The 14,989-nt window shown below is 36.8% G+C and overlaps 1 protein-coding gene across 7 annotated transcripts in view; it reads right to left on the bottom strand.

Moving 5' to 3' along the window:
• Window positions 1-14,989, bottom strand: part of LOC128689506 (luciferin sulfotransferase-like) — a 181,633-nt gene that overhangs the window by 82,425 nt on the left and 84,219 nt on the right. For 6 of the 7 annotated variants that reach the window (XM_070086457.1, XM_070086455.1, XM_070086459.1 and 3 more), the window contains one exon: window positions 5,714-5,885. In XM_070086457.1, the coding sequence (XP_069942558.1) occupies window positions 5,714-5,885 (172 nt within the window). The remainder of the gene's footprint in view (window positions 1-5,713; window positions 5,886-14,989) is intronic. The other variant, XM_070086456.1, reaches the window with a different exon arrangement.

Raw genomic sequence — 14,989 nt, 5'->3', positions numbered from 1 at the left:
AAGCTGGAAATTCCTCATACCTGTGTAGTCCCCTCTGTTGTAGTATGGCTTCTCCCATCCTACTCTCCCTGTTTCCCTATGCACTTGTAATTTTACTATGAATTCAAAGCTCAGGACCACATGATCACTAGCTCCAAGGGGTCTTTCTTATGTGATGTCCTCACTGTCTGAACTTCTGAAGGTGAATGTGAGGTCCAATCTTGCTAGATCATCCTCTTCTCTTTTTCTCTCTGGTAGCGTCCCTAACGTGTTGATGTATGAGGTTTTGCAGTACCACCTCCATTTTTCTGGTCCCTAGTTTGGCTACAGGTTTTCCCAGCCAGTTTCCTTGAGGTTGAAGTCACACGCAACTACTAACTTTGCCCTGCCCATGTGGGCCCTTCTGTTCACCTCAGTTAGTGCATCATCTATTGCTCTGTTGCTCTCATCAAATTCTTGTCATGGCCTTCTTATATTCTGTGGTGGGTTATACATCACTGCAATCACCGTCTTTGGATCTCTAGTCTGTAGTGTTCCTACTATGTAGTCCCTTACTTCCCCTCCGTCCCCTCCGTCCCCTCCTTCCAACTCCTCTGAACTCCACTGGTTTTTGATGAGCAGTGCAACTCCTCCACCCCTATTCCCTGTGACTTTCTTCAGGAAATGATGTCCAGTTGGAATGGCATCTCTTATCATTCCGTGAGTGTTATAAGGTCTGCAGATGGCCCTGTGATTCATTCATGTCATTCCTCAAACTTATTTGTTATTCCATCTGGGTTGGTGTACCATACCTTCAACTTCTTTTCCAACACAGTATAATGGGGGCTTGTGGGGATTGGTGGATTTGGAGACCTGGCAGGGTGCCTACTGTGTAAGGTGGGGTGGGGTCTGTGAGTGTTCGACTTACCCTGTGGGGTCTCTTTTCTTCTCAGTGAAGTGCCTAATGTTAATCTCCCAGTGAAGTTCCTAATGTTAACCTCTCTGTAAAGTTCCTAATGTTAACCTCTAATTGAAGTTCTTGGTGTTAACTTCTCAGTGAAGTTGCTAATGTTGACCTCTCAGTGTGTTTGTGTCTGTGTATGGTTTCAATATGAAGTGACAGAAGGAATGACTGCTATCTATGTGTTAGATAATAGCCTAAACAGTCGCTACAACATAATATATATCGCAACACACTTTGGTTAGTCGAGTATTATTTAAATGATATAATATACAAATTATCAATACTCTTACACATTCACCCAAGTCGACCACAAAGACTAGGCTTCAGCAGAGTAGATATAACTGATGTATGACAGTTAAGAACTATCATAAAACTTAAATATTTTTTATGGTTTTATAATATTGGATATAATATAAAAATAACATAAGAACATAAGAAAGAAGGAACACTGCATCAGGCCTACTGGCCTAAGCGAGGCAGCTCCATTTCTCCCACCGGCTTAAGCCAATGCCTCGACCTAGTGAGGTCAGACACGTTACTTAAGGGAAGAGCAGTGCATCTGACCTAGTAGCAGAAGCTACTAGGTCACAACCACCCACACCCACTCATGTATTTATCCAACCAACGTCTCAGCGTCAATGACGGTACTCGGGAGTTTGTTCCACTTATCTACAACTTTATTACCAAACCAGTGCTTTCCTATATCCTTCCTGAATCTGAATTTTTCCAACTGAAAGCCATTACTGCAAGTCCTGTCTATGTTAAATATTTTTAGCACGCTGTTTACATCCCCTTCATTAATTCCTGTTTTCCATTTATACACCTTAATCATGTCCTCTTTAATTCTACGCCTTTCTAGACAGTGCAGATTCAGGGCTCTCAATCTATCCTCATAGGGAAGATTTCTGATATGTGGGATCAACTTTTGTCATCCTCCTTTGTACGTTTTCCAGTGCATTTATATCCATTCTGTAATACGGTGACCAGAACTGTGTAGCATAATCTACATGAGGCCTAATCAAAGATATATAGAGTTGAGGAACAACCTGTGGACTTCTATTACTTATACTTCTTGCTATGAAGCCAAGGATTCTGTTAGCTTTATTGCGAACACTTATGCACTGTTGTCTTGGTTTCAGATTATGCGAACCAGAACTCCTAAATTCTTTTCTCAGTCTGTAGTATTAAGATCTACATTATTTAGTTTATATGTCGCATGGTTATTTTCCTGTCCAACATTTAGAACTTGTGCCCCCATTCTGTTTTCTCCCCATTTATGCAAACTCTCTGCTGCCCATTTGTCTACCATGCCTCTACCCAGGAAAAAATCTCGTCTCCTCTTCCGTGTGCCTTACGTTTCCTCAATAGTCTGATGTGAAACTCCATCGAAAGCCTTACTGAAGTTTATATACACAATATCATATTCATTACCATGGTCTACCTCCTCAAATACCTTAGTGAAGAAAGTTAGTAAATTTTTAACACAGGAACGCCCCTTTGTAAAACCGTGTTGAGATTACGTTAATCAGTTTCTGCCTTTCAAGAATTGCTTCGGCAATTATGGATTCCATAAATTTACCAACTATGGAAGTAAGTCTTATTGGTCTATAGTTCAAAGCTAAGGTCCTGTCACCTGCCTTGTAAATTGGTATTACATTTGCCATATTCCACTTGTCAGGCACTATGCCAGTTTGTAGTGATATGTTGAAAATATTAGCCAAAGGTATGCTAACACCCTTGCAAACAGTTCATCAGGGCCTGGGGATTTGTTAGCTTTTAATTTCTCTATTTGTCTGAGGACCATGTCACTAGTTACCGGAATCGTGCAGAGTTTAATATCCTCCTGTTCTACATAATCTATTATTTAGGGAATTTCGCTAGTATCTTCCTGAGTAAAAACTGAGAGGAAATAAGAATTGAAATTTTCACACATATCCTTATCACTGTCAGTCATCTGAACTGAGTTACTCTTAAGTGGGCCTATCTTGTCCCTAATCTTACTTCTGTATACCTGAAATAATCCTTTTGGGTTAGTCTTCGAATCCCTTGCAACCTTAGTCTCATAATCCCTTTTTGCTTTTCTTATTCCTTTTTTTTTATTTCTCTCTTTAATTAAATATATTGATTTCTTAACTGCCCATCCCCTCTTCTGATACGCCTATATATGCCTCTCTTTTGACCAATGAGATGTTTTAATCTATTGTTCATCCATTTGGGATCATTTTTTGTTAGATCTAATTTCCCTACTCGGAACAAAGGTTGTCTGGGCAGCTAGAACTATGCTATGAAAAACGTCATATTGGCAACCAACACCAGGTACCTGACCTACAGTCAGGACATCCCAATTTACCCACCCAGGTAATTTTTCAGTCCTATAAAATCTGCTCTAGCTCATCATTAACCTCAAGATTTTTAACTAGTGATTCTTTGTTGGCAAGAACCAAATCAAGTAGATTGTTTCCTCTAGTTGGATCTGTCACAAACTGTTTTAAATAGCTATCGTGACTGTATCAAGAAATTCATTAGACTCAAAATTTCCTGTTACATTGTTCCAATCAATTTGTCTAAAGTTAAAATCTCCCATTAACACAACATTTGCATATCTAGATGCCTAATGAATTTCGTCCCATAGCAGCTTACTACATTCTCTGTCAAGATGTGGGGACCTATAAATCACACCCAAAATTAACTTTTCACGACCCTCTAGAAACTGTAGCCAAACAGATTTTGCGTCCGTTGTTTCTAATCTTATATCTTGTCTAACACAACCAAACATCGCCACTCCACCACCCTACCTGTTAACCCTATCAGTATAGAATAGTTTATAACCCTACATGTTGCATTCACAGGGCATTTCTCTATCTTTCAAGTTGAACCAGGTCTCTATTATATCAATAATATCTGTATTACCTGCACTTGCAAGTATTCTTAGCTCATCTGTCTTATTTCTTAGACTCCAACTATTTGTATTGTAAACTTTAAGGGAGCTAGTCATTCGTTACCTTCTACTATCTCTCTTTGTTTGTTGATCGATTGATTTGCCTTTACTAGCAACTTTATTTTGAATATTGTCGTTTAAACATATCCCTGAGGTATCCTGGTCATGTCTGCTGTTTTCAACCCTAGTACTGCAGGCTTATTGTTTCCCACAGACACCCATACATCTATAATCTTTCAGTTTAAAGTCCTAGAGAGGTCATCAATGACCCCTCAATCGAATTGAGGGGGTCATTGATGACAGCCTCAGAGAGATGAACCCCATCCTTTGCACACATATCATGCTCGCCATAGAATTTGTCTCGGTTATCAATGAATGGGATTGCAAGTTCATTGCAATACCTATCTATCCAGCAATTTATGCCAATTGCCCTAGACATCCATTCATTGCCCACTCCTCTTCAATGCAAGATGCTACATATGACTGGGATCCCTCCCTTAGACCTCACCACATCTATGACTGACCTATGCTTATCCAGCAGCTCCTGTCTCTTGCCATTCCCTATGTCATTTCCACCAGCACTAAGACAAATAATGGTCTTGTTCCCATTGCCTGACATAATTTTATCCAACCTGCTGACTATGTCACCAACACCAGCTCCTGGGAGACACACCCTTTCTATTTCTGTTTCAAAAAGCATGGTCCATATATCTTACCTAAGAATCTCCCACAATCAGAATATTCTTACCTTGATAAGCAGGGCAGTCAGTGGTACCTTTAATCTCACTAACCACTGAAGTACACTCATCATGGAGAACAGAGAATCGATTTCCTACCTTCACATCTTCTCTATTAACCTTTCTTATCATCCTTCTTTCTGAATTGTGAACCACTTTCCACTTAAAGCGGCTGCCACTCTCCAAATCACTGCTGGTAACATTTTCCTCCTCACAGGCTACCACTATCCCACACTCACTCCCAAACCCATCTAGACGATGCTTCAGCCTCCTATTTTCCTCCTGAAGAAGTAGAATCTCCTTCTTCAACACTTTAACTTGAGATTTTAAAACACTACAACAAGCCATGGTGCTAGGTAACACCCCAGACAGCTTAGGACCGGCATGACCACGCATGACCACTGACCTCATATATTTGACTACTTATATACAAATAAATAGAGAACGACAATTAATTTTGTCAACTAATCACCATTGTCGTTAAAAACCTGCGTTAATTCATTCATGTAAATAGTCTTTACTTCTCTGTTTACTACGTGAGAGTTGCCAGATGTCACTTCTGCCCAGGAGAGAGAGAGAGCACAGGAACTTTTCACCACAACTGTACATGCACTGTTGTTCTCAGTGCACACATAATATAATATATACTATCAAATACACGATGGTCATGAAGGCTGCATGTAACTTTTCATCACCAGTCAAGAATATTTTAAACTGTAAAATAGTGATTAGGGTAAACTCTCAGAATATTTATACTGTGAGACATACACCTCATGGTGAATATGCCATTGTTTAATAATGTATGCTGACTGAGTTCCTATACTTTGAAAAAAGAAATTAATAAAAACAAAGTGAAACACCTAACTATTATGTTTTCTTAATTATGTGAAATTTTTTGCTATACAACTGATAAATGGAAGCTTTTTTGGAATTTCCTTGAAGGGACAATGTATTCTGTGTCCTTGCTATTCTGCACTGAAATGTTCATATTAACATTTATTTTTGCAACAAACATGTACATTGTTTTAATATTGCCGAAGGTAATCTAAAGGAAATTGCACTGTTCGTACGGAAATTAATAAAGAAATAAAAACAATATTTGCTGAGCAGAAGTACCTTTGGTTTGACTTGCCAGATTTGTTTGGGAAGGAGTTCCTTAGGAAGGTGCGATTTTATGGTCCTTGGTGCTGAGAGGTTATGCAAGATCTGCCATGTGTTACCTGGACACATAGGATCATCCTTCCTCATGCCAGTGGTGTCCAGGCCAGGATCTCTGAGAGATTCGAACCTATAAATGATATTTCTTTGTATAGAAAAATACATAATATATGATATCTGAAATGTCAGTCTATTATCTTAAGCAAGTGTAGAGTGTAGGTTTTTCACTTTGTCTACCTTTCCTTGTAGTGAATAAACAAACTATTAACCTTCATATATATATATATATATATATATATATATATATATATATATATATATATATATATATATATATATATATAAATATATATATATATATATATATATATATATATATATATATTATTTATTATTATATTATCACACCGGCCGATTCCCACCAAGGCAGGGTGGCCCGAAAAAGAAAAACTTTCACCATCATTCACTCCATCACTGTCTTGCCAGAAGGGTGCTTTACACTACAGTTTTTAAACTGCAACATTAACACCCCTCCTTCAGAGTGCAGGCACTGTACTTCCCATCTCCAGGACTCAAGTCCGGCCTGCCGGTTTCCCTGAATCCCTTCATAAATGTTACTTTGCTCACACTCCAACAGCACGTCAAGTATTAAAAACCATTTGTCTCCATTCACTCCTATCAAACACGCTCACGCATGCCTGCTGGAAGTCCAAGCCCCTCGCACACAAAACCTCCTTTACCCCCTCCCTCCAACCCTTCCTAGGCCGACCCCTACCCCGCCTTCCTTCCACTACAGACTGATACACTCTTGAAGTCATTCTGTTTCGCTCCATTCTCTCTACATGTCCGAACCACCTCAACAACCCTTCCTCAGCCCTCTGGACAACAGTTTTGGTAATCCCGCACCTCCTCCTAACTTCCAAACTACGAATTCTCTGCATTATATTCACACCACACATTGCCCTCAGACATGACATCTCCACTACCTCCAGCCTTCTCCTCGCTGCAACATTCATCACCCACGCTTCACACCCATATAAGAGCGTTGGTAAAACTATACTCTCATACATTCCCCTCTTTGCCTCCAAGGACAAAGTTCTTTGTCTCCACAGACTCCTAAGTGCACCACTCACTCTTTTTCCCTCATCAATTCTATGATTCACCTCATCTTTCATAGACCCATCCGCTGACACGTCCACTCCCAAATATCTGAATACGTTCACCTCCTCCATACTCTCTCCCTCCAATCTGATATTCAATCTTTCATCACCTATATATATATATATATATATATATATATATATATATATATATATATATATATATATATATATATATATATATATATATATATATATATATATATATATACATACATATGACGTGCCGAATATGTAAAGCTGGTCAATTAGCAAGAACTCATTTAAAATTAAGTCTTTTCTAAAATTTTCTCTTATACGTTTAAAGATATATTTTTTCATTAATGTTAATGTAAAAAATTTTAATTTTGCTCCAAAAGAATTTTAGAAAACTTACCTAACCTTATTATAACAAGAACAATTTATTTTAGCCTAACCCAACTAAATATATTTTAGATTTGTTTACAATAATTTAATACTAAACAAACACAGTGAAATATATTTTTTTCGTTAGGTTCAGAATGATTTTGGCGAAATTATTGCATACACAAATTTTCGCTTGTCCTATATGGCAAGATGAGCGTTGCTATTTAAGCCAAGATCGCAAGTTCTGCCTATTCGGCACGACATATATATATATATGTATATATGTATATATATATATATATATATATATGTATATATATATATGTATATATGTATATATATATATGTATATATGTATATATATGTATATATATGTATATAATATATATGTATATATATATATATATGTATGTATATATATACACATATATACATATATATATATATATATATATATATATATATATATATATATATATATATATATATATATATATATATATATATATATATATATATATATATATTTATATATATATATATATATATATATATATATATATATATATATATATATATATATATATATATATATAAATATATATATATATATATATATATATATATATATATATATATATATATATATATATATATATATATATATATATATGTATATATATACATACATATATATATATATATATATATATATATATATATATATATATATATATATTATATATATATATATATATATATATATATATATATATATATATATATATATATATATATATATATATATATATATATATATATATATATATATATATATATATATTATATATATATATATTATATATATACAGACATGCACATGCATATATATATATATATATATATATATACATACATCTAGGTTTTTCTCCTTTTTCTACATAGCTCTTGTTCTTCTTTGTTTCTTCTATTGTCCATGGGGAAGTGGAAAAGAATCTTTCCTCCGTTAGCCATGCGTGTCGTATGAGGCGACTAAAATGCCGGGAGCAATGGGCTAGTAACCCCTTCTCCTGTAAACATTTACTAAAAAAGAAAAGAAGAAAAACTTTATAAAACTGGGATGCTTGAATGTGTGTGGATGTAGTGCGGATGGCAAGAAACAGATGATTGATGATGTTATGAATGAAAGGAGATGGATGTCCTGGCCCTAAGCGAAACAAAGCTGAAGGGGGTAGGGGAGTTTCGGTGGGGAGAAATAAATGGGATTAAATCTGGAGTATCTGAGAGAGTTAGAGCAAAGGAAGGGGTAGCAGTAATGTTGAAGGATCAGTTATGGAAGGAGAAAAGAGAATATGAATGTGTAAATCAAGAATTATGTGGATTAAAGTAAAGGTTGGATGCGAAAAGTGGGTCATAATAAGCGTGTATGCACCTGGAGAAGAGAGGAATGCAGAGGAGAGAGAGAGATTTTGGGAGATGTTAAGTGAATGTATAGGAGCCTTTGAACCAAGTGAGAGAGTAATTGTGGTAGGGGACCTGAATGCTAAAGTAGGAGAAACTTTTAGAGAGGGTGTGGTAGGTAAGTTTGGGGTGCCAGGTGTAAATGATAATGGGAGCCCTTTGATTGAACTTTGTATAGAAAGGGGTTTAGTTATAGGTAATACATATTTTAAGAAAAAGAGGATAAATAAGTATACAAGATATGATGTAGGGCGAAATGACAGTAGTTTGTTGGATTATGTATTGGTAGATAAAAGACTGTTGAGTAGACTTCAGGATGTACATGTTTATAGAGGGGCCACAGATGTATCAGATCACTTTCTAGTTGTAGCTACACTGAGAGTAAAAGGTAGATGGGATACAAGGAGAATAGAAGCATCAGGGAAGAGAGAGGTGAAGGTTTATAAACTAAAAGAGGAGGCAGTTAGGGTAAGATATAAACAGCTATTGGAGGACAGATGGGCTAATGAGAGCATAGGCAATGGGGTCGAAGAGGTATGGGGTAGGTTTAAAAATGTAGTGTTAGAGTGTTCAGCAGAAGTTTGTGGTTACAGGAAAGTGGGTGTGGGAGGGAAGAGGAGCGATTGGTGGAATGATGATGTAAAGAGAGTAGTAAGGGAGAAAAAGTTAGCATATGAGAAGTTTTTACAAAGTAGAAGTGATGCAAGGAGGGAAGAGTATATGGAGAAAAAGAGAGAGGTTAAGAGAGTGGTGAAGCAATGTAAAAAGAGAGCAAATGAGAGAGTGGGTGAGATGTTATCAAAAAATTTTGTTGAAAATAAGAAAAAGTTTTGGAGTGAGATTAACAAGTTAAGGAAGCCTAGAGAACAAATGGATTTGTCAGTTAAAAATAGGAGAGGAGAGTTATTAAATGGAGAGTTAGAGGTATTGGGAAGATGGAGGGAATATTTTGAGGAATTGTTAAATGTTGATGAAGATAGGGAAGCTGTGATTTCGTGTATAGGGCAAGGAGGAATAACATCTTGTAGGAGTGAGGAAGAGCCAGTTGTGAGTGTGGGGGAAGTTCGTGAGGCAGTAGGTAAAATGAACGGGGGTAAGGCAGCCGGGATTGATGGGATAAAGATAGAAATGTTAAAAGCAGGTGGGGATATAGTTTTGGAGTGGTTGGTGCAATTATTTAATAAATGTATGGAAGAGGGTAAGGTACCTAGGGATTGGCAGAGAGCATGCATAGTTCCTTTGTATAAAGGCAAAGGGGATAAAAGAGAGTGCAAAAATTATAGGGGGATAAGTCTGCTGAGTATACCTGGTAAAGTGTATGGTAGAGTTATTATTGAAAGAATTAAGAGTAAGACGGAGAATAGGATAGCAGATGAACAAGGAGGCTTTAGGAAAGGTAGGGGGTGTGTGGACCAGGTGTTTACAGTGAAACATATAAGTGAACAGTATTTAGATAAGGCTAAAGAGGTCTTTGTGGCATTTATGGATTTGGAAAAGGCGTATGACAGGGTGGATAGGGGGGCAATGTGGCAGATGTTGCAGGTGTATGGTGTAGGAGGTAGGTTACTGAAAGCAGTGAAGAGTTTTTACGAGGATAGTGAGGCTCAAGTTAGAGTATGTAGGAAAGAGGGAAATTATTTCCCAGTAAAAGTAGGCCTTAGACAAGGATGTGTGATGTCACCGTGGTTGTTTAATATATTTATAGATGGGGTTGTAAGAGAAGTAAATGCGAGGGTCTTGGCAAGAGGCGTGGAGTTAAAAGATAAAGAATCACACACAAAGTGGGAGTTGTCACAGCTGCTCTTTGCTGATGACACTGTGCTCTTGGGAGATTCTGAAGAGAAGTTGCAGAGATTGGTGGATGAATTTGGTAGGGTGTGCAAAAGAAGAAAATTAAAGGTGAATACAGGAAAGAGTAAGGTTATGAGGATAACAAAAAGATTAGGTGATGAAAGATTGGATATCAGATTGGAGGGAGAGAGTATGGAGGAGGTGAATGTATTCAGATATTTAGGAGTGGACGTGTCAGCGGATGGGTCTATGAAAGATGAGGTGAATCATAGAATTGATGAGGGGAAAAGAGTGAGTGGTGCACTTAGGAGTCTGTGGAGACAAAGAACTTTGTCCTTGGAGGCAAAGAGGGGAATGTATGAGAGTATAGTTTTACCAACGCTCTTATATGGGTGTGAAGCATGGGTGATGAATGTTGCAGCGAGGAGAAGGCTGGAGGCAGTGGAGATGTCATGTCTGAGGCAATGTGTGGTGTGAATATAATGCAGAGAATTCGTAGTTTGGAAGTTAGGAGGAGGTGCGGGATTACCAAAACTGTTGTCCAGAGGGCTGAGGAAGGGTTGTTGAGGTGGTTCGGACATGTAGAGAGAATGGAGCGAAACAGAATGACTTCAAGAGTGTATCAGTCTGTAGTGGAAGGAAGGCGGGGTAGGGGTCGGCCTAGGAAAGGTTGGGGAGAGGGGGTAAAGGAGGTTTTGTGTGCGAGGGGCTTGGACTTCCAGCAGGCATGCGTGAGCGTGTTTGATAGGAGTGAATGGAGACAAATGGTTTTTAATACTTGACGTGCTGTTGGAGTGTGAGCAAAGTAACATTTATGAAGGGGTTCAGGGAAACCGGCAGGCCGGACTTGAGTCCTGGAGATGGGAAGTACAGTGCCTGCACTCTGAAGGAGGGGTGTTAATGTTGCAGTTTAAAAACTGTAGTGTAAAGCACCCTTCTGGCAAGACAGTGATGGAGTGAATGATGGTGAAAGTTTTTCTTTTTCGGGCCACCCTGCCTTGGTGGGAATCGGCCAGTGTGATAATAAAAAAAAATATTTATATATATATATATTATATATTTATATATATATATATATTTATATATATATATTTATATATTTATATATATATATATATTTATATATATATATATATATATATATATATCTATATATATATATATATATATACATATATATATATTTATATATATTTATATATTATATATATAATTATATTATATTTATACTTATATATAATTATATATATATACATATATATATATATTATATATATATATAATATTATATATACATAATATATATATAATATATATAATTAATATATACATATATATATATATATATATAATATATATATATATATATATATATATATATATATATATATATATATATATATATATATATATATATATATATGTATTATATATATATATATAATTATATATATATTATGTATATATATATATAGATATATATAATATATATATATATATGTATATATTATATATATATATATATATATATTATATATAATATATATATATGTATATATATATATATATATATATATATATATATATATATATATATATATATATATATATATATATATATATATATATATATCGCTTTCGTGACTACTCACATTATCAAGGAACTATGATAATGTGAGTAGTCACGAAAGCGCTTGGAATTTCTCTATTCTTTCAGAGTGGTTGTTTTGCATATTCTGAAATCACCTGTTAACTCTGATCTTATTGCATATATATATATATATATATATATATATATATATATATATATATATATATATATATATATATATATATGTATATATATATATATATATATATATATATATATATATATATATATATATATATATATATATATATATATATATGTATATATATATATATATATATATATATATATATATATATATATATGTATATATATATATGTATATATATATATATATATATATATATATATATATATGTATATATGTATATATATATATATGTATATATATATGTGTATATATATATATATACATACTATGTGAACATTTATTAATAAACAAAATACATTTACAGAAAAAAACATAAACATGAATACAATGGCACAATGTATCAAAGATGATGAATTTCCTCCAGCTCCTCCGAGGCTGGACGTGAGCCAAGTATGCAGCAAGCATTTCCCCTCTGGATGGCGATGCTGAGGCGCTGGAACATGAAAGTGGCTGCCCTTGGGTCCCTGGTGGTGTCGATGAGTCTGGAACCCAATTCTTTAAGGAAACGTGTGGCATTTTTTCCCCATGATCCCAAGGTCTCTGATCCCACTGGGACAAATTGATACTGTTGGCTAATGTCCCTGTACTTGCTGATCTTGTACTCCTCCCTGTGGTCAGCAGCTCCTCCCCGTCGCCCCACACTGTGATGGATATAGGTGTCAGCCAGTGTGGACACACAGGTATAGTCCCATGCTAAGAGCTTGCCATTCTTCCAAGGATATATATATACATATATATATATATATATATATATATATATATATATATATATATATATATATATATATATATATATATATATATATATATATATATATATATATATATATATATATATATATATATATATATATATATATATATATATATATATATATATATATATATATATATATATATATGTTCGGGTTCGGTTCCCCAGTCTCTTTCCCTTCATTTCAGCCGGCTACAGCAAACCCTCAATTCTTTTGTTTGGAGAACATGAAATTCAATCATCAGAGGGTGTTCAGCAGGGTGACCCACTTGCTCCACTTCTCTTCTGCTTGGCAGTAAGAGAACTAACTTCCAGCCTACGCAGTGAGCTCAATATATGGTACCTGGATGACGGCACTCTGGCAGGTACTAAAGAGTCCCTCGTGGGGGACCTACAACTGGTGAAAACACAGGGAGAAGGCTTGGGACTCATCCTCAATCCCTCTAAGTGTGAAATCATCACAGCAAACCAGGAAATAATCAATGCTGTGCGAAGAATCCTCCCGGAAATCTCAACTACAACTCCATCCAACAGTACCCTCTTGGGGGCACCGCTGGGTCACCAGGCCATCGATACTGTCCTCAGGGACAAATTGAATGACCTTATGAGAATGGAGGAGAGAATAAGCGATCTTGATGCCCATGATGCTCTGTATCTCCTCACAAGGTGTCTTACTATGCCAAGACTCACTTACTTCTTGAGGTGTGCACCCTCTTTTGACAACCCAACACTCAATGAATATGATGCACACCTGAGATCAACTTTTAAGAAGGCACTGAACCTGTCACTAGAGGATGAGCAATGGGATCAGGCAACCCTCCCAGTGCGACTGGGAGGTATAGGGGTGCGTAAAGCAACGCATGTTGCTTTACCTGCTTTTCTGTCTTCGTGTTTGGCTTCCAGTGCATTAGTCAAGAAGATAGTGCCCGAACGCTTGAGAGACTTGGTAGGAGCTCAAGACCCCAGGTTTACTGAAGCAGCAATTCGGTGGGACACCCTTACAGACTCCTCCAGTAGACCAGCTCCTCCCAAACAGCACAAACAGTCCCACTGGGACAAACCGATCATGGAAAAAATCGCCAACACAATGCTCTCCAATGCTTCAGGAAAGAACAAAGCTCGTCTCCTGGCAGTGAAGGCACCACACTCAGGAGATTTCCTGTTAGCTGTTCCCAATTCCTCCCTGGGCACCCGTCTCGACCCACAGGCCATTCGGATTGGTGTTGCTCTTCGCCTAGCCGCCCCCATCCTCACCGAACATAGGTGTATTTGCGGCAGGGCGACAGCTGATCAATTCGGACTCCATGGTCTCGTGTGTCACACAGCAGAAGGGAAGTATGCCAGACATGAGGAGATCAATGACATAATAAAGAGAAGCCTCGCCACAGCCCGTTGCCCAGCTCAACGGGAACCCCAAGTACAGAGGTCTGATGGAAGTCAAAAGCGTCCTGATGGAGCCACTATGCTACCCTGGAAGGATGGAAAGCAGATTGCCTGGGACTACACCTGTGCTGCCACATTGGCAGACACCTACTTGCCATACTCTGTAGTGGAAGGGGGTGGAGCTGCCAGCCACAGGGAGACCCAGAAGATCCGAAAATATGAAGACCTTCCCCCTTGCTATAACTTCATTCCAATTGGGTCGGAGACCCTTGGAGCATGGGGCAAGTGTGCTCTAAAGTTCCTCAAAGAGCTGGGTGAAAAGCTCATCACAGAAACCAAGGACCACAGGGCGACCAGCTTCCTCTTTCAGAGACTCAGTGTTGCGATCCAGAGAGGAAATGCCTGCAGCATTCTGGGCACGCGGCCCACCGCAGGGGAGCTGGACGAAGTATTCGAGATGTAGCTCTGAGTTACCTATGTTGTTTTACTTTGTATCATATTTTTGTGAATGTTTCGTCAATGTATTTTGTCTTTAAAT

The sequence above is a fragment of the Cherax quadricarinatus genome, chromosome 18 (assembly GCF_038502225.1).
Source record: "Cherax quadricarinatus isolate ZL_2023a chromosome 18, ASM3850222v1, whole genome shotgun sequence".
Taxonomy (NCBI): domain Eukaryota; kingdom Metazoa; phylum Arthropoda; class Malacostraca; order Decapoda; family Parastacidae; genus Cherax; species Cherax quadricarinatus.
Note: the sequence above shows the minus strand (reverse complement) of the source record. Positions and strands in the feature narration are given on the sequence as shown.